General features: G+C 43.2%; 1 protein-coding gene across 1 annotated transcript in view; it reads right to left on the bottom strand.

Annotated features, from left to right (window-relative positions):
* CLEC16A (C-type lectin domain containing 16A) overlaps window positions 1-26,996 on the bottom strand; it is a gene marked incomplete in the record, with an annotated part of 3,039,290 nt that overhangs the window by 2,617,805 nt on the left and 394,489 nt on the right. The window contains 1 exon segment of the mRNA XM_044089149.1: window positions 5,485-5,608. Within this exon segment, the coding sequence (XP_043945084.1) occupies window positions 5,485-5,608 (124 nt within the window).

Raw genomic sequence — 26,996 nt, 5'->3', positions numbered from 1 at the left:
TCACTGGTGTAGAGGGATAACGCCCTAACACATGACACAGTATAGCTTCACTGGTGTAGAGGGATGAAGCCTTAGCACGTGACACAGTATAGCTTCACTGGTGTAGAGGGATAAAGCCCTAACATATGATACAGTATAGTTTGACTGGTGTAGGGGGATAAAGCCCTAACACACAACACAGTATAGCTTCACTGGTGTAGAGAGATAAAGCCCTAACACGTGACACAGTACAGCTTCACTGGTGTAGAGGGATAAAGCCCTAACACATGACACAGTATAGCTTCACTGGTGTAGAGGGATAAAGCCATAACACATGACACAGTATAGCTTCACTGGTGTAAAGGGATAACACCCTAACAAATTATACAGTATAGCTCCTCTGGTGTGGAGAGAAAAAGCCCTAACACATGACACAGTACATTTTACTGGTGTAGAGGGATAACAGCTTAACACATGACACAGTATAGCTTTGCTGGTGTAGAGGGATAACGCCCTAACACACGACAAAGTACAGCTTCACTGGTGTAGAGAGATAAAGCCCTAACATATGACACAGTATAGCTTCAATGGTGTAGAGGGATAAAGCCCTAACACATGACACAGTATAGCTTCACTGGTGTAAAGGGATAAAGCCCTAACACATGACACAGTATAGCTTCAATGGTGTAGAGGGATAAAGCCATAACACATGACACAGTATAGCTTCACTGGTGTAGAGAGAAAAAGTCCTAACACATGACACGGCATAGCTTCACTGGTGTAGAGGGATAAAGCCCTAACATGACACAGCATAGCTTCACTAGTGTAGAGGGATAAAGCCCTAACACACGACACAGTATAGCTTCACTGGTGTAGAGAAATAAAGCCCTAATGACATACTATATCTTCAATGGTGTAGAGACATAAAGGCCCTAACACATGACACAGAATAGCTTTTCTGGTGAAGAGGGATAAAGCCCTAACACATGACACAGTATAGCTTCACTGGTGTAGAGGGATAAAGCCCGAACACATGACACAGTATATCTTCACTGGAGAAGAGGGATAAAGCCCTAACACGTGACACAGTATGGCTTCACTGGTGTAGAGGGATAAAGTCCTAATACATGATACATTTTAGCTTCACTGGTGTAAAGGGATAACACCCTAACAAATTATACAGTATAACTCCTCTGGTATAGAGAGATAAAGCCCTAACACATGACAGTACAGTTTCACTGGTGTAGAGGGATAAAGCCCTAATGACATACTATATCTTCACTGGTGTAGAGACATAAAGCCCTAATACATGACACAGAATAGCTTTACTGGTGAAGAGGGATAAAGCCCTAACACATGACACAGTCTAGATTCACTGGTGCAGAGGGATAAAACCCTAACACATGACACAGTATAGCTTCACTGGTTTAGAGGGATAAAGCCCTAACACATGACACAGTATAGCTTCACTGGTGTAGAGGGATAAAGCCCTAACACAACACAGTATAGCTTCACTGGTGTAGAGGGATAAAGCCCTAACAAACGACACAGAATAGCTTCACTGGTGTAGAGGGATAAAGCCCTAACACACGACACAGTATAGCTTCACTGGTGTAGAGAGATAAAGCCCTAACACATGACACACTATATCTTCACTGGTGTAGAGAGATAAATCCCTAACACGTGACAGAGTATAGCTTCACTGAAGTAAAGGGATAAAGCCCTAACACTTGACACAGTACAGTTTCACTGGTGTAGAGGGATAAAGCCCTAACACGTGACACAGTATAGCTTCACTGGTGTAGAGGGTTAACACCCTAACAAGTGACACAGTATAGCTTCACTGGTGTAAAGGGTACAGCCTTAACACAGACACAGTAAAGCTTCACTGGTGTAGAGGGATAACACCCTAGCAAATTACACAGCATAGCTCCTCTGGTGTAGAGAGACAAAGCCCTAACATGTGACACAGTATAGCTCCGCTGGTGTAGAGAGATAAAGCCCTAACACATGACACAGTATAGCTTCACTGGCGTAAAGGGATAACGCCCTAACAAATTATACAGTATAGCTCCTCTGGTGTAGAGAGATAAAGCCCTAACACGTGACACAGTATAGCTCCTCTGCTGTAGAGACATAAAACCCTAACACATGACACAGTATAGCTTCACTGGTGTAGAGGGATAAAGCCCTAACACATGACACAGTATAGCTTCACTGGTGTAGAGGGATAAAGCTCTAACACATGATACATTATAGCTTCACTGGTGTAGAGGGATAAAGCCCTAACACATGACACACTATATCTTCACTGGTGTAAAGGGATAAAGCCCTAACACATGACACAGTATAGCTTCACTGGTGTAAAGGGATAAAGCCCTAACACATGACACAGTATAGTTTCACTTGAGAAGAGGGATAAAGCCCTAACACATGACAGTATATCTTCACTGGTGTAGAGGCATAAAGCCCTAACACATGACACAGTATAGCTTCACTGGTGTAGAGGGATAAAGTCCTAACACATGACACAGTATAGCTTCACTGGTGTAGAGAGATAAAGCCCTAACACATGACACACTATATCTTCACTGGTGTAGAGGGATAACGCCCTAACACATAACACAGTATAGCTTCACTGGTGTAGAGAGATAAAGCCCTAACACATGACACACTATATCTTCACTGGTGTAGAGGGATAAAGCCCTAACACATGAGACAGTACAGCTTCACTGGTGTAAAGGGATAAAGCCCTAACACGTGACACAGTACAGTTTCACTGGTGTAGAGGGATAAAGCCCTAACACATGACACAGTATAGCTTCACTGGTGTAAAGGGATAAAGCCCTAACATGTGACACAGTACAGTTTCACTGCTTAAGAGTGATAAAGCCCTAACACATGACACAGTATAGCTTCATTGGTGTAGAGGGATAAAGCCCTGACTCATGAGACAGTATAGCTTCACTGGTGAAGAGGGATAACACCCTAACAAACGACAAAGTGTAGCTCCTCTGGTGTAGAGGGATACGGCACTAGCAAATGATATGCAGTATAGCTTCACTGGTGTAAAGGAATAACACCCTAACAAATTATACAGTACAGCTCCTCTGGTGTCAAGAGATAAAGCCCTAACACATTACACAGGTGGCAGAAGTTTGATTAGTGGCTATGTTGGAAACTGTACAGGGAGAGGGCAGTGATGAGACTTACCCCATTCATCCCTCTACTAGGGAGTGAGGGGTGCACATCAGGGGACACAGTGTAATAACATTTCCCTGCTAGAAACATGAGAAACTTGCATAAGTGTCTTGCTGTTAAGGAGGCAGTACATGCTGATACTTTATGTCAAAAACAGAAGGGAGTGACAACCCACCACTGACGTCCACAGCATGCCTTCCACAGGAGGAATACTGGGCATGCATGGGAAGTCAGGACTTACAGCAACACACTTGAGCCATCATTAATGACTGGACTACTTCTGACAACAGACTGTTGCTCTAACAGAATGAATGAATCGAAGGGTTGCCCAGAAGAGAACAAATGAGTCTATATGGCATCTGAGGATGGGGAGCCAAAAAGAAAAAGCAAGACTGCTTGAATGCCGAATGGTTTGCCAGTTCCTGTGATCCTGAGCTGTTGTAGTTATCCTTGGAATTCCTTTCTCCATCTTCTACTCAATTAATATTACATAAGAAAAACAAGCAATCAAAGAGGTTGGATGTAGAGGAGTTTGTGTAACCTAAGAATATTTAAACGATGCAGCAGTCTTACATAAAATTTTAAGACAAACTCTTCAAAGATCACATTTCAGCTGCTTTAGGGAGGATGCAGAGGAACTAGTTTAGTGTAAGAGAACCAGACACAGCATTCCGCTGTACACATAAAAATATATAGTCTACAGTTACTTATTTTACTGTGACCTTCTTACTGATACAACTTTAAACAGAATGTACAAAAAATACTTAAAATCAGATTCGTTGTTGTTCTTCCTGTATCTAAATGAATACACAGATACTGTAAAATAGCACCCTTGCTGCACATGGGGTACTCTGTGATACTGCACTATCAGATCAGTTACACCAGCACTCTGTGATACTGCACTATCAGATCAGTTACACCAGCACTCTGTGATACTGCACTATCAGATCAGTTACACCAGCACTCTGTGATACTGCGCTATCAGATCAGTTACACCAGCACTCTGTGATACTGCGCTATCAGATCAGTTACACCAGCACTCTGTGGTACTGCACTATCAGATCAGTTACACCAGTACTCTGTGATACTGCACTATCAGATCAGTTACACCAGCACTCTGTGATACTGCACTATCAGATCAGTTACACCAGCACTCTGTGGTACTGCACTATCAGATCAGTTACACCAGCACTCTGTGATACTGCACTATCAGATCAGTTACACCAGCACTCTGTGATACTGCACTATCAGATCAGTTACACCAGTACTCTGTGATACTGCACTATCAGATCAGTTACACCAGTACTCTGTGATACTGCACTATCAGATCAGTTACACCAGCACTCTGTGATACTGCGCTATCAGATCAGTTACACCAGTACTCTGTGATACTGCGCTATCAGATCAGTTACACCAGCACTCTGTGATACTGCGCTATCAGATCAGTTACACCAGCACTCTGTGATACTGCGCTATCAGATCAGTTACACCAGCACTCTGTGATACTGCGCTATCAGATCAGTTACACCAGCACTCTGTGATACTGCGCTATCAGATCAGTTACACCAGCACTCTGTGATACTGCACTATCAGATCAGTTACACCAGCACTCTGTGATACTGCGCTATCAGATCAGTTACACCAGTACTCTGTGATACTGCACTATCAGATCAGTTACACCAGCACTCTGTGATACTGCGCTATCAGATCAGTTACACCAGTACTCTGTGATACTGCACTATCAGATCAGTTACACCAGCACTCTGTGATACTGCGCTATCAGATCAGTTACACCAGCACTCTGTGATACTGCACTATCAGATCAGTTACACCAGCACTCTGTGATACTGCACTATCAGATCAGTTACACCAGCACTCTGTGATACTGCACTATCAGATCAGTTACACCAGCACTCTGTGATACTGCGCTATCAGATCAGTTACACCAGCACTCTGTGATACTGCACTATCAGATCAGTTACACCAGCACTCTGTGATACTGCGCTATCAGATCAGTTACACCAGTACTCTGTGATACTGCACTATCAGATCAGTTACACCAGCACTCTGTGATACTGCACTATCAGATCAGTTACACCAGCACTCTGTGATACTGCGCTATCAGATCAGTTACACCAGTACTCTGTGATACTGCACTATCAGATCAGTTACACCAGCACTCTGTGGTACTGCACTATCAGATCAGTTACACCAGCACTCTGTGATACTGCACTATCAGATCAGTTACACCAGCACTCTGTGATACTGCACTATCAGATCAGTTACATGAATGGCATCACTTACTCTTCGTCAGTCTGAACACAGTTATCCAGCTCGATTACGTGGCTCCCAATGAACCAAACGAGATTTGAGAAATAGGGGGCAGCGGTTTTGTCTCTAATATAATGCAGCATGTGATGGTTGTTCACTGCAAAAGAGATGATGAACAAATTTTATAAATTCTATGCCATCACACATTTTTCCTATAAAACAAACTTTTTCACATAAAAGATGGTGACATGAATATATGCACAATTAACAAAGCTGAACAAGGAACATTTCACTTATACTGTCTGGCAATCTTCTACCCCAGAAAGCAAATGAAATATTTGGTCCAAACTCATCATGGCCAGTAATTAATGAAACAATATTTCACACTCAGCAGTACTTCTCCTTTCGGTTGCATGACTTGTAGTATGGTCATTAAAGTTGAAGTGGGTGTAGCTCCCCCCCAAAACAAACACAAAAAACCCACAGAGAAACACAAAATGAGTGCTTCAGTAATTATCAAATGAATACGTTTACATTAAATAATTCATTAGGAAGCCTTCCACCAAACTGTAATAAACATTCTGCATCAACTGACTCAAACAAAACATACTGAAAGGACATATATATATGTCTCACAAATTGCCCCTTCTTTGGAACATGCTTCATACTCACATCAAGCAGAGCTCTTACCTGGCCCTCTTCAAACATAATTTGGATCAATGCATGGGGAATTGCAAATTCACACCTGAGGTGATGCATATGTCCCTTACAGACGTGTAATCTGTAAAGATACTCAAGGCACAGGCACAAATCTATGCCATCCTCTTGCCCCTAGCAGCCACATGCTTGGTAAAATCAAGTTATATTGGCTAGTCTTGTAACAGCTCTTAATTTGTTAGCCTAGTAACCTCCTATGAACTTATGGACAAGCAACGCTCAGGAACTGAAAATATGATCTCTCCACTGTCTTGTATAAACAAATCTGCACAGACAGATGTTTCTGTAAATCTAGAAAACCTTTTGATTTACTCCTGCACTAGCTGTTATCAGAGATAAATACATGAAACAATATTCCTGATTTACAAAAGAAAAGTTTTATCTATTTATCTGCACTCAGGCACACAATCTGAAAGTTGCTATTGGATGTACTGCACTGTTCCTGCCAGACAGTCGGAGAGCAGCACAGGTTTTTAGAAACAATCCCATGGAAGTTAGTATGCAGGCTGCACATTATTTTCAGTGGGTGACATCCACTAAGGTACAACTCACAGTTGGAATGGGGTGTCTGCCATTTTTGAAACTGAAAACTGTTAAATGTAGTGCATAACAAACATTTAATATCAGGCATGTCTTTAGTTAAAACTCTCTCAACAGTGCAGGAGGAAAGTATATGCACTCCAAAGTGTCACTGTGTCCTGGAGGGAGACCGAGAGAAAATGAAACACAAGACTGTTACTGTACATGCATTCCAAAGTGTCACTGTGTCCTGGAGGGAGACCGACAGAAAATGAAACACAAGACTGTTACTGTAGCTACCTGAAATAGCTCTACTTCAGGAGACATCAGTGAAACCTAGAGAATGCTGACGTCTGTGTGGTCACTGAGACATGGTTTAAAGCTGCGGAGAGCACACCAACACTGCTAGGTTACAATGCATTTCACACATTTAGGCCAGCTACTTCAGAGGCAGGGACTAAAGGTGGAGGTGTCTCTATTTACCTCAAAAGATATACTTCAAGGCTGGTCAAACAAGACAATGCACTTGAGCTGCTCCATGTACAAATCACCATAGGCAAAATCCAATACCATTTCCTTGCAAGTAATAGGTCCTCCTCTATGACCCAGGAAACCCAAACCATGTATTTAAGCTTATTAGAAACACTAGCCATCCAACTCAATACCATATTCATGGGTGACTTTAATTACCCCACTATTAACGGGGAATCCTATACAACACCAAATGTACATGCACAGAGATTCCTGGATTTTGCAAACACAAACTCCCTGGACCAGATAGTCAGTACACCAACCAGGAGCGCAACCATACTGGATCTGGTCCTCATTAATGTGGGAAAGTGTGCTGCACATCCACTACTACAATGTCTTCCCTGCAGCTACACTGAATCTGGTCCTCACTAATGTGGGAGAGTGTGCTGCACATCCCCTACTACAATGTCTTCCCTGCAGCTATGCTGGATCCTCACTAAAATGGGAGAGTGCTGCACATCTCCTACTACAATGTCTTCCCTGCAGCTATACTGTATCTGGTCCTCACTAATATGGGAGAGTGCTGCACATCCCCTACTACAATGTCTTCCCTGCAGCTATACTGTATCTGGTCCTCACTAATATGGGAGAGTGTGCTGCACATCCCCTACTACAATGTCTTCCCTGCAGCTATACTGTATCTGGTCCTCACTTATATGGGAGAGTGCTGCACATCCCCTACTACAATGTCTTCTCTGCAGCTATACTCTATCTGGCCCTCACTAATATGGGAGAGTGCTGCACATCCCCTACTACAATGTCTTCCCTGCAGCTATACTGTATCTGGTCCTCACTAATATGATAGAGTGCTGCACATCCCCTACTACAATGTCTTCCCTGCAGCTATACTGTATCTGGTCCTCACTAATATGGGAGAGTGTGCTGCACATCCCCTACTACAATGTCTTCCCTGCAGCTATACTGTATCTGGTCCTCACTAATATGATAGAGTGCTGCACAACCCCTACTACAATGTCTTCCCTGCAGCTATACTGTATCTGGTCCTCACTAATATGGGAGAGTGTGCTGCACATCCCCTACTACAATGTCTTCCCTGCAGCTATACTGTATCTGGTCCTCACTAATATGGGAGAGTGCTGCTGCACATCCCCTACTACAATGTCTTCCCTGCAGCTATACTGGATCTGGTCCTCACTAATATGGGAGAGTGCTGCACATCCCCTACTACAATGTCTTCCCTGCAGCTATACTGCATCTGGTCCTCACTAATATGGGAGAGTGCTGCACATCCTCTACTACAATGTCTTCCCTGCAGCTATACTGTATCTGGTCCTCACTAATATGGGAGAGTGCTGCACATCCCCTACTACAATGTCTTCCCTGCAGCTATACTGTATCTGGTCCTCACTAATATGGGAGAGTGCTGCACATCCCCTACTACAATGTCTTCCCTGCAGCTATACTGTATCTGGTCCTCACTAATATGGGAGAGTGCTGCACATCCCCTACTACAATGTCTTCCCTGCAGCTATACTGTATCTGGTCCTCACTAATATGGGAGAGTGCTGCACATCCCCTACTACAATGTCTTCCCTGCAGCTATACTGTATCTGGTCCTCACTAATATGGGAGAGTGCTGCACATCCCCTACTACAATGTCTTCCCTGCAGCTATACTGTATCTGGTCCTCACTAATATGGGAGAGTGTGCTGCACATCCCCTACTACAATGTCTTCCCTGCAGCTATACTGTATCTGGTCCTCACTAATATGGGAGAGTGCTGCACATCCCCTACTACAATGTCTTCCCTGCAGCTATACTGTATCTGGTCCTCACTAATATGGGAGAGTGCTGCACATCCCCTACTACAATGTCTTCCCTGCAGCTATACTGTATCTGGTCCTCACTAATATGGGAGAGTGCTGCACATCCCCTACTACAATGTCTTCCCTGCAGCTATACTGCATCTGGTCCTCACTAATATGGGAGAGTGCTGCACATCCCCTACTACAATGTCTTCCCTGCAGCTATACTGTATCTGGTCCTCACTAATATGGGAGAGTGCTGCACATCCCCTACTACAATGTCTTCCCTGCAGCTATACTGTATCTGGTCCTCACTAATATGGGAGAGTGCTGCACATCCCCTACTACAATGTCTTCCCTGCAGCTATACTGTATCTGGTCCTCACTAATATGGGAGAGTGCTGCACATCCCCTACTACAATGTCTTCCCTGCAGCTATACTGTATCTGGTCCTCACTAATATGGGAGAGTGCTGCACATCCCCTACTACAATGTCTTCCCTGCAGCTATACTGTATCTGGTCCTCACTAATATGGGAGAGTGCTGCACATCCCCTACTACAATGTCTTCCCTGCAGCTATACTGTATCTGGTCCTCACTAATATGGGAGAGTGCTGCACATCCCCTACTACAATGTCTTCCCTGCAGCTATACTGTATCTGGTCCTCACTAATATGGGAGAGTGCTGCACATCCCCTACTACAATGTCTTCCCTGCAGCTATACTGTATCTGGTCCTCACTAATATGGGAGAGTGTGCTGCACATCCCCTACTACAATGTCTTCCCTGCAGCTATACTGTATCTGGTTCTCACTAATGTGGGAGAGTGCTGCACATCCCCTACTACAATGTCTTCCCTGCAGCTATACTGTATCTGGTCCTCACTAATATGGGAGAGTGTGCTGCACATCCCCTACTATAATGTCTTCCCTGCAGCTATACTGTATCTGGCACTCACTAATATGGGAGAGTTGCATATACTGGTAGCACAATAATGTGCCCAGAACTGACTCATGTGATTTATATGGCGTTACATATCCTGGTAGCACAATAATGTGCCCAGAACTGACTCATGTGATTTATATGGCGTTACATATCCTGGTAGCACAATAATGTGCCCAGAACTGACTCATGCGATTTATATGGCGTTACATATCCTGGTAGCACAATAATGTGCCCAGAACTGACTCATGCGATTTATATGGAGTTACATATACTGGTAGCATATCTAAACAAGACTGTAAATTCTTTTTACTAGCCCTGTTGCTCTTACTACTATTGGAATGGTCTGGATATCCTTCTCACACATCTGCTTAATTTCTGCCTGCAAATCCTGGTATTTTATCAATTTCCGTTTCTCTTTACACGACACTGTAATCAATGGCCGTACCATTTTCAATGATCAGTGCTACTTTTGTATTCTTTCCATGGACTACTACATCTGGTTTTCTCACATCTACTTTTTGAACTGTTGGTAATGGGTGATCCCATGTGATATACACTTCATCATTTTCTGTAATGTTTTGTGGCAAATGTTTCCAGTGCTTCTCAGCTACTTCAGTAATGCAATGTTTGTGCAATTTCCAGTGAAACAGTCCTCTAACATTATTATGCCTTTCAGTTTACAGTCCTTCTGTCATTAGAGTAGCACACCCAGCAACAAGGTGCGCAACTGTTTCCAGTTCTATTTTACAAAACTTTTAGTTATGTACTCACCATAACTTCAGATGTTTGGGATCCATCTCGCCTACATTCTGACTGATGGGTTCGGAGCCGATCCCTCGGCTCCGACTCGGCACGCTTATGCTATAGAGCGAGGCCTCTAATTGGCTGAGCTATCTTTATCCCAGGATGCACCACCACTAATCCCCCAGATCTTGTTTGTCCGCATTCATGCACACATGCACAGCTTGTTTATATAACATTGTTAGATGTTTCAAGATGAAACAACAGGATTCGGACCTTCTGATATCCTCTGATCTCCAAGGAAGGGGGAAGGAGGGTGGGTTATTAGGAATGTAGGTGAGATGGATCCCAAACATCTGAAGTTATGGTGAGTACATAACTAAAAGATGTTATGTGATCCTATCTTACCTACATTCTGACTGATGGGACAGCGTCCCTAGCACCTAAATCCCGGGTGGCTCATTGGAAAACACTCCTGAGCACTGTGGAACCAAATGAAGCTCGTCCTCTAGATGCCACATCTAATTTGTAGTGAGAAATGAAGGTGTGCGGGGAAGACCATGTAGCCGCAGCACAAATGTCACCAACAGCAAGCTTAGAATGAAATGCTACCGAAGTAGCCATAGCCCTTGTAGAATGAGTCTTGACAGAGGTGGAAAGCTCTTTGTTAGAATAAATATAAGCTTGAGTAATACAGTCTCTGATCCATTTGGCAATGGTGACCTTTGTGACCTCGTTGCCCAATTTGTTTTCTGCAAAGGACACAAACAACTGATCTGTCTTTCTTGATTGTTTGGTCCTATCCAAATAAAAACGTAACTGCCTGTGGACATCTAGTGTGTGGAAAATAAATTCCGCTTTATTGGCGTATTTTGGGAAAAAAACTGGGAGCTCTAATGACTGTTGCAAGCATAAAGTAGAACAGACTTTAGGAACAAAAGAAGGATTTGGTCTGAGGGAAACCCTGTCTGTATGAAAAAACAAATACGGGGGTTTCACTGACAAAGCTTGAAGTTCTGAAACCATTCTGGCTGAAGTAATTGCCACTAGAAAGGCTGTCTTCCATGATAGAAACTTTAGATCACAGGTAGCTGCCGGTTCAAAGGGGGAAGAAGTCAAGGCACGTAATACTATATTGAGATCCCATGGAGGTGCAGGATGAGAAATCGGAGGTCTTAATAGAGCAGCACCTTTCAAGAAGGTCTTACACAACCTGTTGCTCATTAAGGGTGGGTCTATGGATTCATAAAAATTAGAAATCGCTGCCAATTGTACTTTGATGGTAGAAACAGAAGAGCCTTGGTTGAAAAGAGAGGTCAGGAACTTGAGTACTTCTGCCACGGGAGTAGAAATGGGGTCCAGGCCCCGGAGTTGAGCCCAGATAGCAAACCTTTTCCATTTGCTAGAATACAGTTTTTTTGTAGCAGACTTGTGGGCTGAAGACAATATGTGCACTACCTCTGGGTCTAGTGCATGTCTCCTGACTATGGTCGGAAGAGGAGGAGCCAGGCCGTCAATTTTAATGTGTGTAGGGACTGGTGTAGTAGTCCTGACTGATGAATCAGTAGGTCTGGGACTTGGTCCAGGAACCATGGACCTTCCAGAGCATGTTTCCGAAGATAGGGAAACCAGACTTGACGAGGCCAGTAAGGAGCAATTAAGATCATCTTGCTCCCTAAGAGAGATGCCTTCTGAATTACCCTGGGTAGGAGAGGAACTGGAGGGAAGGCATAAAGCAGGTCGGTGGGCCAAGGATGGACTAATGCGTCCATAGGGCTCTTCCCCGGAGCCGGGGTTAGGGAGAAGAATTCTTTGCGCTTCGCATTCAGAGGAGTCGCGAAGAGGTCGCAGCACGGAACTCCCCATTCGCTGAAAATCTGTCTTGTAATATTCATGTTCAGAGACCATTCGTGAGGAGAGAGGATGGTTCTGCTCAACCTGTCGGCTATGACATTGGATTTGCCCGGTATGTGAGTAGCCACAAGGAAGCGTTTGGTTGAGATTGCCCATTCCCAGACCCTCATCGCTTCTCTGCAAAGAGGATAGAATCTGGTTCCTCCCTGCTTGTTCAGGTACCAGACAACTGACATGTTGTCCGAGTGAACAGTAATTACGCCCTGAGGGAGGTAACAGTGAAGGGCTTGAAGGGACAGGAGTACTGCTCTCATTTCTAGGATGTTGATGTGGAGAGAGGTCTCTTCCGGATGCCATTTGCCCTGGACTGACCTGCCCAGGGAATGCCCCCCCCCCGTCTGGGAGGCGTCCGTGGTCAAAGTGGCCGCCGGAGGAGGAAGAACAAAGGGTCGTCCCCGATCCAGATTGGAAGACACTAGCCACCAGCGAAGGTCCCGTCTGCAAGATTCTGTGATCCATATTAGATGATTGAGAGGGAGTTCCTGAAAGGACCACTGAGTTGAAAGAAGCCACTGGAGGATTCTCATGTGCAACCTTGCCAAGGGAACTAACAGAACTGTGGCAGACATCGATCCCAATAGTTGCATGACCATTCTGGCTGGGGCTTTGGACCTGGGGAGTAAGGCTCGAACCTGATTTTGTATGATCTGAATTCTGTCTGCAGGTAGATAGACACGCATCTGGTTTGAATCTATCTCTGCCCCTATGAATCTTATTCTTTGAGATGGCCGTAACACAGACTTTGGCCAATTGAAGGTGATTCCGTGGGAATTGCCCAGTGATGTTGTGGCTTGCAGGCTCCGTAGAAGTAGATGCTTGGAGGTGGCAGTTAGAAGCCAGTCGTCTAGGTACGGAAACACCTGGAATCCTAGACTCCTCAAGTGAGCAGTCACTACTGCCAAGCATTTGGTGAACACCCTGGGGGCTGTGGTGAGACCAAAGGGCAGCGCACGGAACTGAAAATGACTGCTTCCTAGGCTGAAGCGCAAGTGTCTCCTGGACGTTTGATGTATTTTGATATGGTAATAAGCGTCCTTGAGGTCTATGGAGCACATCCAAACACCTTTCTCCAACAACGGGAGAATGGTTTGTAAAGTGACCATTCGGAACTTGGACTTCTTGACTGAACGGTTTAGGTTGCTTAGGTCCAAAATGGGCCTCAAGTCCCCGGTCTTTTTTGGCACTAAAAAGAATCTTGAGTAAGTCCCTAATCCAATCTGGTCTGCGGGGACCGGTTGAATGGCTCCTTTTTGCAGCAGTTTTGAAATTTCTATGGCTGCGGTATCCCGTTGACTGGGTGGCGGGTCCGGGATTCTTTTGGACTGAGGGGGGGGACAACAGAATGGAATGGAGTAACCTCCGGCGATAATTCGAAGCACCCATCGGTCCTGAGTGATCCCTTCACAGGCCTTTAGGTGCTTGAACGACCCCGACTGGCTCTGGAGCAGCACAGTCGGGCAATCCCTCAGGGACTATGAAAGGTTGAAGAGCCACGAAAGGACTCGCTGTCTCCAGTGTTGCGGGGGCCTCTGCCGCCTCTGGGACGGCGTCTTCCTGATGAATTTCCCCCTCCTCTGCCTCTGGAGGGAGAACCTTCCTGCTGAAAGGGGTAAGACTTCTGCGATCTCCGGAACCACATCTTCCCTCCTCTTTTAGCCTTGGGATAAGGCCGAAAGGGAGTGGAAAATCATGCCCCTACGGCAGTCAGAGTCTTACCCTCCTGTTCACAGCGGGTAAGTGTGTCTTTCACCTTGGGCCCAAACAGGGAGGACCCATCAAAGGGGGCGTCGGCGAATGAAGACTTGAAGGCCTCCGCGAAATGACACAGGAGGAGCCAGGCTTGTCTCCATAGAGCAATGCCTGTACCCGCCGCTCTACTCGCCCCTTCGGCCGCATACGAGATGAGCCTCATGGACGAGTTCGAAATGGATGACATTGTAGCCAGCTGAGATCCAACCGTCTGGGCCAGCTCCTCAGGCAGGTTACCTAAGAGGGTATCGGACAGCTCCTTAATCAGATCCCTCTGGAATCTAGTAAAGTGCGTTAGGTAGTTCAGAGACCTCAAAGTAAAGGCCGCTGAACTTAGGGTGCGCTTGCCGTACCGATCCATGCTCCTAGACTCCTTATTAGGAGGATGGACGGACGTAGAAACCTCTGCTACATCCTGCTGTGTAGCAGATGCCACCACCATAGCATCCACAGCCACACCTTTCGTGAGGAACTCTCTATCTGGGGGTGCTGAAAGAAATATGTTTGGACAAGCGGGCACCGGTTCCACAGAGTCCGGGTGTTCCCACGCCCTTCGACAGGTCAAATCCAAGAGCTCGTCGAAGGGCAGAGACACCCAGGAGGTGGAGGGCTGAGCCCCGAAGGCCTTCAGGAACACCGACTCATCAGCAGAGGGAGGTTTGGACTGCCAGCCGCCTCGTTGTTTTAGGGCTTCTAGGATGTCTGCAAAGGAGACATCATCCGAGGACGACTTGGGGGACCCCTCTGCATCATCGAGATCAGTGTCAGATGTCAAAGACTCGTCAGGGGAGTCAACGTGCTTCCTCTTGCACGTTTTCTTCCTGGGAGGTTCATCCGCAGAGGCTTCAGAAGGACCTCCAGGAGGGGGAGAAACCCCAGCGGGGGTAACCTGAGGCCCAGGGGCTCCGCTGTCTGCTGACAGGGGAACTGCCAATGACCCAGTCTCCAAATGTAGGGAAGGAGCTGGGGAAACTGTGGAGGTAGCCAAAGAAGATTTGGCTAGAGCACTCCTCATAGTCCTGAAGGCGGGACCACCAGAATCCTGGGAAGGACCCCCCTCCGTGGCCACGACAGTGGACGGTACTCCCGCCACCGACGCACCAAGAGGGAGACTTGGGACCTAAGGAATCAATCCCGAAGCCTCCCCCCAGGGCCGAAGGAAGAAGTCCGTGCACTGAACTCCGACCCAGGAGCCGGAGTTGGAGCAAGGGTCGGGCCTGACCCTAACACCTCCACTGGTTCCACCAACACCTGCTTCAATGGTGCCGAAGCTGTTGGAGGAGGAAGTACTGTAAGGGAGTGGACCATCGGCTCCGAAGCCAAATGGGCTGGAGCCGAAACCATCTTTTGGAACACCGGAGACTGGAAGAGTCGAAGGAGTACCCTGTCGATGTCCGAATCAGACATCCTGGAAGATCTCGAGGATACCGATCGGGCCCGAACCGATTTCTCCATCGGCTCCGAAGGGCTCGGGGACCGGCTCCGAAAGGACTCCACAATTATCGGCTCCGAGGAAACTTTCAAGGAAATTTCCCTCGGCGCCAATAAGGACTTCGGCTCCGAGGGGGAAGTGTCTGAGCCGATGACCCTTATCGGCTCCAATATCAGTGGAGCCGATGAGGGTGACCCGCCTCTCGATGCTCCAAACCTCGGCTCCAAAACCAGAGGGGTCGAGGTAGGAGGCATCGAGGCAGACCGTTCCGACCTCGGCTCCAAAGTCCGTGGAGCCGATGGAGAAGTCTGCTTACCTTTTTTAGCCGTCGGTTCCGACTGACTGGTCGGAGCCGGCGCTTTCCTCTTCTTAGAAGAAGGAGAGGAAGATAAAGCCTCCTCGAAAGAAGGCTTGATTAACCCTTTAAGGATTAATTTGTTTTTCCTCTCCTGGAGGACTTGGGAGGAAAACGCATGGCATACACTGCAGGATTCCTGGAGATGTTTGGCGCCAAGACAATAGACACACGAGGAGTGGTCGTCCGTTATGGACATTTTAAACCCACACCTTGTGCACTTTTTAAACCCGGAGGGTTTATGTTCCTTAGACATAGTTTTTGCAGAAAAAACAGAAACAACAGTAACTTTAAACAGTTGTTAGGACACAGGTACAATAAGTATGCCCGTACACAGAATTATAAACTGAAAGCAAAAAACTTTTTTTTTTTTTTTTTTTTTTACACACACAGCAAAGAGAAAAGGGAAGAAAACAAGGAGGGTCAAGACCCTCTAACTGAAATGGGTACTTGACCCACACACAACCACTAAGTAGTTAGTACAGGGGAAGGCCCCTCTAACTAAAACGGAACCTTCTCTGACAGGAAAAATAAAGCAAATTTCAATAAAACAACAAGAGACACTCTCGTACACAAAAAATAGCTGTTAAAACAGCTTTTGGGTTGAAAAGAGAGAACTACTGACAGGAAAGATACTATTAATATAGTTCTTAGCCCAGCCAATGTTGAGACCACGTCCAAGCTCTGTAAGCGGCAAACGAGATCTGGGGGATTAGTGGTGGTGCATCCTGGGATAAAGATAGCTCAGCCAATTAGAGGCCTCACTCTATAGCATAAGCGTGCCGAGTCGGAGCCGAGGGATCGGCTCCGAACCCATCAGTCAGAATGTAGGCGAGATAGGATCACATAACATCTTGCAATTGTCTGTTTCTCTGACATGTTCAGTGGACTTTGTAAAACAATGTGTATGTAGTCCAGTACCCTGGGCTGCTAATATTAACATTTCATCTTTTGGTGTAAATTCACCTCTCCCTAACTATTCCTGCATCAGATCCTGATCGACATGAGATTGTTCCAGGAGTTTTCTGGACTTGCAACAATATTTATGCTTTTTCTACATTTCTTGCCTTCTCGCCTGGTCCTTCACCTTACATTCTTTCTTTTGTTTTTTGGCACATTCAGTTGCTGCCTGATTTTTATCTACTGCTTGTTTGATTTCCATTCCCGCTTAACAACGATATGCTTCAGCTAAACTAAGCAGGAATGTCATCTTAGACTTGTTCTCCTTATGTTTTAAAACTTCTACTCTGGAATAGACTGCCCATACATGTCAAGCAGAGCACTTCCTTGGCCCTCTTCAAAAGGAACCTTGATGATTGGATGGGAGATAGGAAATTCACCCCGGGAATCATGTCAGTCATCCTGCTACACAGAGGTCCAGAGAAGTAAATATTGTGGGAAGAAATAGCCAGGGAATTGTTATGGCTAGGCTTGTATAGGCCCTAGGGCCGATAGCCTAGTACCAACGTATGAACCTATGAATCTGGTGAGATCAGCAGATATATATGCGGTCCTTTGATTGCAAATCTACACATGTAATCAGCTGTGACGAAGCCCATATCTGCTTGATAAGAATGAAGCACTTTTCTCATTTCCAACTGATCCAATACCTTTTGGGGCCAGTCAATCACCCCAAAAGTGTAAGTTAGAACAAGAAGAGCTAATTGGTTTATAGCTTGGACTTTGTTCCTAAATGTGAGAGCTGTTTTCAGTATTAATTTTAGTCTTCTAAAATATTCCTTACTGAGTTTTGTTCACATGTTCGTGTTTTATTCCCAAATACTTATACACTCCCTCCTGCTCAATTTCCTTTATCTCACATTCCTGACCCAGACTGATGGTTTCTTGGTGCTGCAGATTTCCTGATTTAAAGGTTACTTTTGCAAATTAATCAAGACCAAATGGCATTCTTATATCATCTGAGAAAGTTTTGACCACTTGCGGTTGTGCTTTCAGCTCCTCATCTGACGTACCATACAGTTTTAAATCCTCCACAAAAAGAAGATGAGAAGTCTTTACACTTTGTTTTCTAGGAGACAAGTTGTAGCCATGACCTATTCTGTTAAGTAGACAACTTAATGGGTTAACGGCAAGACAAAAGAGCAGCGGTGACAAAGAGTCACCCTAGAATATCCCATTTGAATTTTTATCACTGTGATAATAAATTGTCCTGTGTCATGACTTAACTACAAAGTGGTTTGACACTGTTTCATAGTCACTGTAGTGTAATTGATCAATGTAGGGTGTGTCTTATACAACTGTAAGCACTCCTTTATCCATGAAAGTTGGATGCTATCACATGTTTTTTGTAGTCTATCCAAGCCACACTGATTTTTCCTCTTTTTACAATCCTTCGCTCTGATTTTATTTAGTAACAATGATTCTTTGCTCCATATGACTTTCTGGTGATGTACCTTTTTTCTACTGCCATGAATGAGTTTTATTCTAAATGGCTATAAACTCTGTATCCATCAATTACAGTATATGGCTTATAAATTGATGAAGGCAAGTTACTAGTCTATAGTTTTTAGGACAGCTTGCAGGTTTACTCTTAAGGAGGAATATCATTTTTTCTGTTTTTAGCCAGGTTGGTGTCTGCTCAGGGTGCGCATATAAGTAGTTCTTACTCAGGGCTAACTCTTCATGTCAAGATGTTAACACTTATAGCCAGAAGTTATACTGCATCTGGGCCTGGGGATTTCCAGTTTGGAGATTTTCTTAATTTTGTTACAGTTTCTCTGGCCATTACTTCATCCCATTTCATATCCTGCACCTTTGAACTTCTGTTTCTTTACATCTTCTATCCATTCAACATCTTTGTTGTCCCACAGGGTCTACATAGATATTTCTCCAAAATGTCTATTTCTTCTGGTTTATGGTGTTTATATTTCTTTTCCTTTGTTTCCCAATATTCTGTAAAATGTTTTGAGTCATCTATGCACTGATTGTTTAGTACTTCTTTATATTTATCTTTATTTGTTATTCATTTAGTTGCACAGTAATATATCCTATTTATTTCGGTTAACACCATTGACTACTGTGTTCATTTGTTTCTATCAGACTTCTAACATTTTGGGTCTTACTGACTTCCTGTAATCTACTTCTTTCATCGATCTTAATATATTTATGGTTAAGTTAATAGATTCATACTAAGCTAACTGCCCTTGCGAGCCATTTTAAGCCTAGCCAGTTATCCCTTGGGAGACTCAAACCCTGCACCTTGTGTTTGTAAGGCAAACACCTTAACCATTAGGCCACCCTCCCACTTATCCATCTCTATTAAATCAAGCACTCTTCCCCTTAGATCATTTTCCTCTGAACGTGGGCACATTCTTTGTTCTGCATTTCATGGGACATTCCACAGACAGTTCCAGAACATCAGCTGCATCCTGTGTCATCCATTGCTCTGTCATATGGGAACTCACTGGCCTCTCGCTCCACAACGATGATTGCATCAGAGTTACCACTGTTTCCTGCTCCTTCACTTGCTGTGCAACTCCAACTGAACTTTTGTGTTGATTTCCTACTGAAGGCTCCAAAATATCTTCATGTTGCAGGTGATGAAATGTTTCCCATTTCTCCTTAATCTAGGGATGCGTTCTTCCGCAGTGCTGGGACATTACCAGAGCTGGATGTTCCACACTAAATCCTTCACTTCACACGTTATCCACAACATCAGTTTCGATTTCTTTGACTTCTCCAGTACTAATTCTCTTTTCTGCTTTAGCCCTTTGTTTTCTTATTTTTTGTATTGTGAATTCTTCCTTATCAGGATGCCTTTGCCTTTGTTTCTCTTCAATCATCTTTGGTGTTGCTTTTTGCATTGATTAGTTTGGCTTTCTCCTTTGCACAAATATTGCACCAAATTAAATCTCTTTTTCTTTCCCATGTCCATGTTTCTTCTTCTTCAGATGTCTCCTGCTCCACCTGCTTTCCTTAGTTTGGGGACTCATTGTTCCATTATGCTGTGACATAACCTGTGTTAGACTTTCTATAGTAAATCCTTCACTTCGTAGGTATTTCAGATGGTATCTGTATGGCTTTAGAGATACTATGTAAAATCAGCCAAATAATTTTCAGTTACTATAAAAATCTGAAAAAAACTGTTATGAAAAGGAAGGCAGTGTAAGACCTAAAATGAGAAAGAAAGACAAGCACATAAAAGCACCAAACACCCACTGTGCTTTACTTTGGAAGCAGAATCACTAGCTAGTCATTCGATGTTGAACGCTCACTCAATCTCCCTCCTCTGATGTATATACTTCTGTGTAAAATTTCTAAGCTTCCTTAACATCTCTATTGGGTTATTCACCACTTGCCTCTCTGTCATGCCTTGACTCCTAGAGGCAGTCATCTCAACTGTCTTCTGTTTTAAGACACACTGACAGCAGCTGTATAGACCTAAAGGAACTGGCAAAATACAAATCTTTTTTCACTATCTTTTTAAAAATTATTATTTTGTCCAAACATTATTTCCTGCTTTCGTTCTTCATATTGCTCTAATTTTTCTCTTGTCCTGCGACCTTGTACAACTCTGTAATTGTAATATCCTTGTTTATCTTCTGAAGCTTCCTATACTCCCTTAATCCTATTTCAGGTGAATACTGCCTTAATATAATTCTTATTTCTTCACTCATTGCATGCTAATCAACTAATGCCCCCCCCCCTCACTCCTAGCCTACCCCCCCCATTCTGTCTGTTACTATTTCTTCCATCTTCTTCTTAGGGTTTACATTTTCTAACAAGGAAACTGCCAGCCTCTGTCTATCCTACATATCCTCTCTCCCTCCTCTAGTGTATTTATGGAAGCACGGGCCCACGGGCCAATAATATTAGCACACCTACTTGATATTTCTGAACTATGAAAGAGTATTCGTCTATTATGTAGACTCGGTCAAGCCGAGATCTTGTTTGGTAGCTGGGTGATTAGAACCTGAATTCCCTACTGCCCTTTAAGACCAAACATGTATCCACCAGACTGATTATCTTTAAAAAAGTACCTCAAAATGTTATAACTAGAGTAAACCAAGTCCTTTTTTGGTCTGAACCAACAACTTCCACCCTTAATTCAATATTCTAGTCACTAATTGTAAAAGTCATGCTTTGGCTAAAAGTCATAACTCTGTTATAATGGCCCTCGTTGTTAGTAATGCTGTCTTAGGAGGACTACACAAGACTACCAATGTAAGGGACTCACCCCAATTTAAACCCCTTTTCAGCAGATATCTTCCTTCAGAATCTATTAGCTCATTGACCACTTTCATGGTCAATATCTTCGATATTAACATAATTCCAGTTCACCTACACCTCGAGCAGCCTGTCTCAAATTCCAGTAAAGAATCAACATTGTACTCTTTTTTAGTAAGGCATCTTTCTCTCTCTCGTTACAGACTCGGTGAGGCTATTCACGTTTCAACATATACATCATTCACATTCCAGCTTACTATATGTAAAACTAGCCCCGTTTATGTCCTTCCAATTTATATCCTATCCTTTTAACCATTCTTTTGTGTGTTCCAAACTCACACTAGGGGCCCTCATTCCCTCCCTCCGTCTTCCCTTCCTTTGATGCTCATGCATCCTGCGCAAACTGTTTCACATTAATTACAGCACAATTAGTGACATTCTCCTCTTCCCCATCTCATAATAAGAATTCCAGATGCATACTGGCGAAATGCTTTATTACATTCCATTTGCTCAACAGAAAATCCAAATTAACTCAGGTAATTAAGAACCTTTACAGTAAGGGCAACACTTAATGAGAATGGACTTCTACACATTACAGAACCAAGTAATGGACTTCTACACATTACAAAACCAAGTAATGAGAATGGACATCTATACATTACAGAATCAAGTAATGAGAATGGACTTCTATACATTACAGAACCAAGTAATGAGAATGGACTTCTACACATTACAGAACCAAGTAATGAGAATGGACATCTACACATTACAGAATCAAGTAATGAGAATGGACTTCTATATATTACAGAACCAAGTAATGAGAATGGACATCTACACATTACAGAATCAAGTAATGAGAATGGACTTCTATACATTATAGAACCAAGTAATGAGAATGGACTTCTACACATTACAGAACCAAGTAATGAGAATGGACTTCTACACATTACAGAACCAAGTAATGAGAATGGACTTCTACACATTACAGAACCAAGTAATGAGAATGGACTTCTACACATTACACAACCAAGTAATGAGAATGGACTTCTACACATTATAGATCCAAGTAATGTGAATGGACTTCTACGCATTACATAACCAAGTCCTTCCAAGGTGACAGGCATGGCTCTACTTATACACTGAGTTTCAGTCTTATAAACATCAATTGTTATGATGTCTAAAGCATCCAGTCTTCCTGTATGAGACAGATTCCACACCAGCTTCTTCCTCACAGCTCCAAGAATGCACATCACCACTTCTCTAAGGCAAATTCTATACTCTCAAAGACTCTCTCTCTCTCTCTCTCTCTCTCCAATAACTCTAGTGTTAGCTGTTAATACAATCAGCTTCCACATCCTACTATTAACAACATGTTCTGCCCTTCAGAAACACACCCTGAGTAGTTGTAAAGGCCTCACTTTAAATTGTAGTTGCTTTATAATGCTCACCTATTACTGATTCTCTAAGGTCCTGAGCACACATTTACTGTCAGCAGTACCTCTGCTTACGAATTTCATGTTACATCTGATCAGACCTACGGAACTTTTACATGCTGCATCTGTAGACAAGGTATACACAGCAAAAAAGAAAAAAAAATAACACAAACCAAAGTTTGCAAATGGTAGGCAGTTTCTTCCAAATGTTGCAGACGAATTTAAAGCACTTCCGTAGCTTCACTTCTCCCACAATTCAGTGTTTTGCATAGTCTTCAGTGACTAGCATTATTCATTTTCTTGCCTACCATTAACATACCTTCTGCCTCCAGGCCCTTCTTGTCTTGATGTGCGGGAACAGACCCAGTATCTCTCTTTCTGGGGTCATTTCATTTGCATACTGCTGCTGCCCAATGCTGCTGCATAATTTTGCCCCCACCAACCCGGCTTACATATATGCAGCACTTAAAGGCATAATCTAGATCAAAATCACTTATTTCACTGTTTTCAAACATGCCTCTGATGCAGCAAGGTGGCTTTTCATATCCACATTCATGGCAGTTAGATTCTTGCAGATTACTGAAATGTTTGCTCAGGAACCCTTCAAATTATTTCTATTTTGCCTTCTCATTTCTGAATGAATTCCTGAGTCTGTCAAACGTCTCTGTCAATCCCATCAATATTACGGTCAAGCAGACCTCTATCCCCTTCAGCCCTTGCATGGTCTCTCCGCTGTCTCCCTCACTTACTGGTGCAAATACCATCTCCTCTGTTGTCTGACATAAAAAAGAAGTTATGTGCTCAACAAAACATTCCATCTGTGGTGTTGATCTTCATTCATCCTTGGCAGATGGATTCGGTTCTGACATCGGAACTGACTCAGCTGTTACTACAGCTCACGCCAGCCAAAAAATCTCAAGCTTCACCTCTACCCAGAATCTCTTTCTTTCAATTCTCTGAATTACCCAGATTGAGTATGCAGAAAAGATATCAAAGCATATAAAACATATAGAGATTATATATATATATATATATATATATATATATATATATATATACATATATATATATATATATATACATATATATATATATATACATATATACATATATATATATATATATATATATATATATATACATACATATATATATATATATATATATATACATACATATATATATATATATATATATATATATATATGTATATATATATATATATATATATATATATATATATATACACACACACACACACACGCATATACATGCAATATTACATATGTATATGTGCAAAAAAAAAAAAAATATATATATATATTTATATATATATGCAAAACAAAAAATATATATATTATATATATATATATATATATATATATATATATATATATATATATATATATATATATATATATGTGTGTGTGTGTGTGTGTGTATCTTCTTTTTCTTGTGGCTGTTCCCATTAGGGTTCGCCACAGCGGATCATCTGTTACCATTTCTTTCTGTCCTCTGCATCTTGTTCTGTCACACCAACCACCTGCATGTCCTCTCTCACCACATCCATAAACCTCATCTTAGGCCTTCCTCTTTTCCGCTTACCTGGCAGCTTCATCCTTAGCAACCCTTTCCCAATATACCAAGCATCCCACCTCAGCACATGTCCAAACCAATGCAATCTCGCCCCTCTGGCTACGTCTCCAAACCATCCAACCTGGGCTGACCCTCTAATATACTTATTACTAATCCTGTCTACCCTCGTCACACCCAGTGCAAATCTTAACATCTTTAACTCTGCCACATCCAGCTCAGACTCCTGCTTTTTTGTCAGTGCCACTGTCTCCAACCCATATAACACAGCTGGTCTCACTACCTTCTTGTAGACCTTCCCTTTCACTCTTACTGGTACTAGTCTGTCACAAATCACTCCTGACACACTTCTCCACCCACTCCATCCTGCCTGTACTCTCTTCTTCACCTCTCTTCCACACTCACCATTACTCTAAACTGTTGATCCCAAGTATTTAAACTCATCCGCCTTTGCCAACTCTACTCCCTGCATCTTCACCATTCCTCTATTCTCCCTCTCACTCACACTCACACACATATATTCTGTCTTAGTCCTGCTGACCTTCATATATACACATGTATATATATATATATATATATATATGTATATATATAAAATAAGACATGTGTAAGACAAACCAGAAGGAAGCCTTATCTACTGTGGTTGGACAATATAATAATTCAAGTGAATTTGATCTGCTCCACCAAACAAACTTTAAGGACAAGGGGTTAAGGAGAGGGGAGGATGAATGAAGATAAATAACACAGATGGAACATTATTGTGAGTACATAATTTCTTTATCTGATGTTACCAATCTCCATTCCATCCTTGACAAATGGGACAGAGTCCCCAACTACCTAGACTCTTGGGTGGAATCATGGAAGTACATTCCTGGGCACCACTGAGCCAAAGGACAATCATCCCCTAGAGACCAGATCCAGTTTGTAATGAGTAATAAACGTACAGGGAGTATTCCAAGTAGCTGCTGCACATATGTTGTCCACTGAAACTCTAGACTGAATGACAGCTGAAGTGGCTACAGACCTTGTAGAATGTGCTTTGACTGGTTCAGGCAAGGTGAATTTGTTTTTACCATAAATAAATGAAATGCAGTCTTTCAGCCACTTAAAAAGAGTAATCTTGCTGACTGCCTTGCCCAACTTTACAGTAGAAAAGGAAACAAACAGTTAACCTGATTGTCTTATGTTCTTTGTTCTGTGAAGATAGAAATGTAGTTGCCTAATAAATGAGGGTGCATTCTCCCTTGTTAGAATGATCAGGGAAGAAAAATGGTAACTTAATCGTCTGGTTAACATTAGACTCTCACACAACCTTGGGTAAAAAGGACAGGCCTGTTCATAAAGATACTCTATCTTTATAGAAAGCAAGGTAAGGCGGCTCAGATGATAAGCCCTGGATTTCTGAAATTCTTCTGGTGGAGGTAATGGCTGCCAAAAAGAGTGTCTTCCAAGACGAAAACTTCAGATCATATTCAGCAGAGGGTTTGAAAGGACAGTGTATCAGTACTTGAAGTACTCGGTTCAAATCCCAAGGAGTCGGACTTTGAACGGGGCCTTTAACAAAAGAGTACCTCTGAGGAATGATTTACAAAGTCCACGAGAGGCTAAAGAATGTTCATCCAAGCCACTGTGAAAATTAGAAATGCAGCTAATTGTAGTTTGATGGTGGAGGGAGAAGCTCCAGCATTAAAAAAAAAAAAAAAAAAAAAAAAAGGCTCTATTTGCATTTCAAGGGCCCAAATAGTAAATCTCTTCCACTTATTGTTGTACAGTTTTTGAGTTGAAGGCTTGTGAGACGATAAAAGGATGTGATGTACTGGAGGAGAAATATTGGGACCCCTGGCAATTAATGGAACTGGGGGAAACACACAGTTAGCTTGAGTTTCAAAATGTTTGGCTGAACAAGATCATCCGTATGCGACCGGAGATCCGGCACTAGGTCCAGAATCAAACGTTGTCAAATTAGATACAGCCAAAGAAAGAGGAACCAAACCTGTCGAGGCCAAAAGGGAGCAATGAGGATCACCGTGCTCTAGAACCTGAATGCTTTCTATAAAAACGTGGGAATTAGAAGTATGGGGGAAAGGCATACAGGAGGCCGGGGCCAGTCATGGAGGAGAGTGCCTCTGGGTGACTTTCCTGGATGGGGAATCAGGGTGAAGTAATTGCTGCACTTTTTATTTCGGGGAGACACAAATAGATCACAACAAGGTTGACCCCAAAGGCGGAAAATCGTCTTCTCCACTTTTTCATTGTGAGACCACTCATGAGGCTGAAGGAGGCACATCTCTCACTTGTTCACAATCACACTGGAACTCCCTGGAATGTGCACTGCTAAAAGAAAGTGGCTGGAAGAGATCACACACTGCCACACCCCGAGGGCTTCTCAATAAAACCTAGTTCCTCCCTCTTTGTTGATGTACCAAACCACTGACATATTGTTTGTTTGAATTGCAATAGTTCCCTGAGGAAGACCTGTCTGTAAGGCCTGCAACACAAGAAGCACCACTCATCTCCAAGAGACTGATGTTCAAGTTGGCCTATAATTGGGACCAAGTGCCTTGGACTGTCTTGCACACAAAATCCTCCACCTACCTCATCTGGGAGGTGTCTGTGGTCACTATGGCTGTGGGCTATGGAAAAACAAAAGGATTGTCTATGGT

Source organism: Protopterus annectens, chromosome 12.part0 (assembly GCF_019279795.1).
Source record: "Protopterus annectens isolate FY-2018-M chromosome 12.part0, PAN1.0, whole genome shotgun sequence".
Taxonomy (NCBI): domain Eukaryota; kingdom Metazoa; phylum Chordata; order Ceratodontiformes; family Protopteridae; genus Protopterus; species Protopterus annectens.
This window is presented reverse-complemented; position numbering and strand designations above follow the sequence as displayed.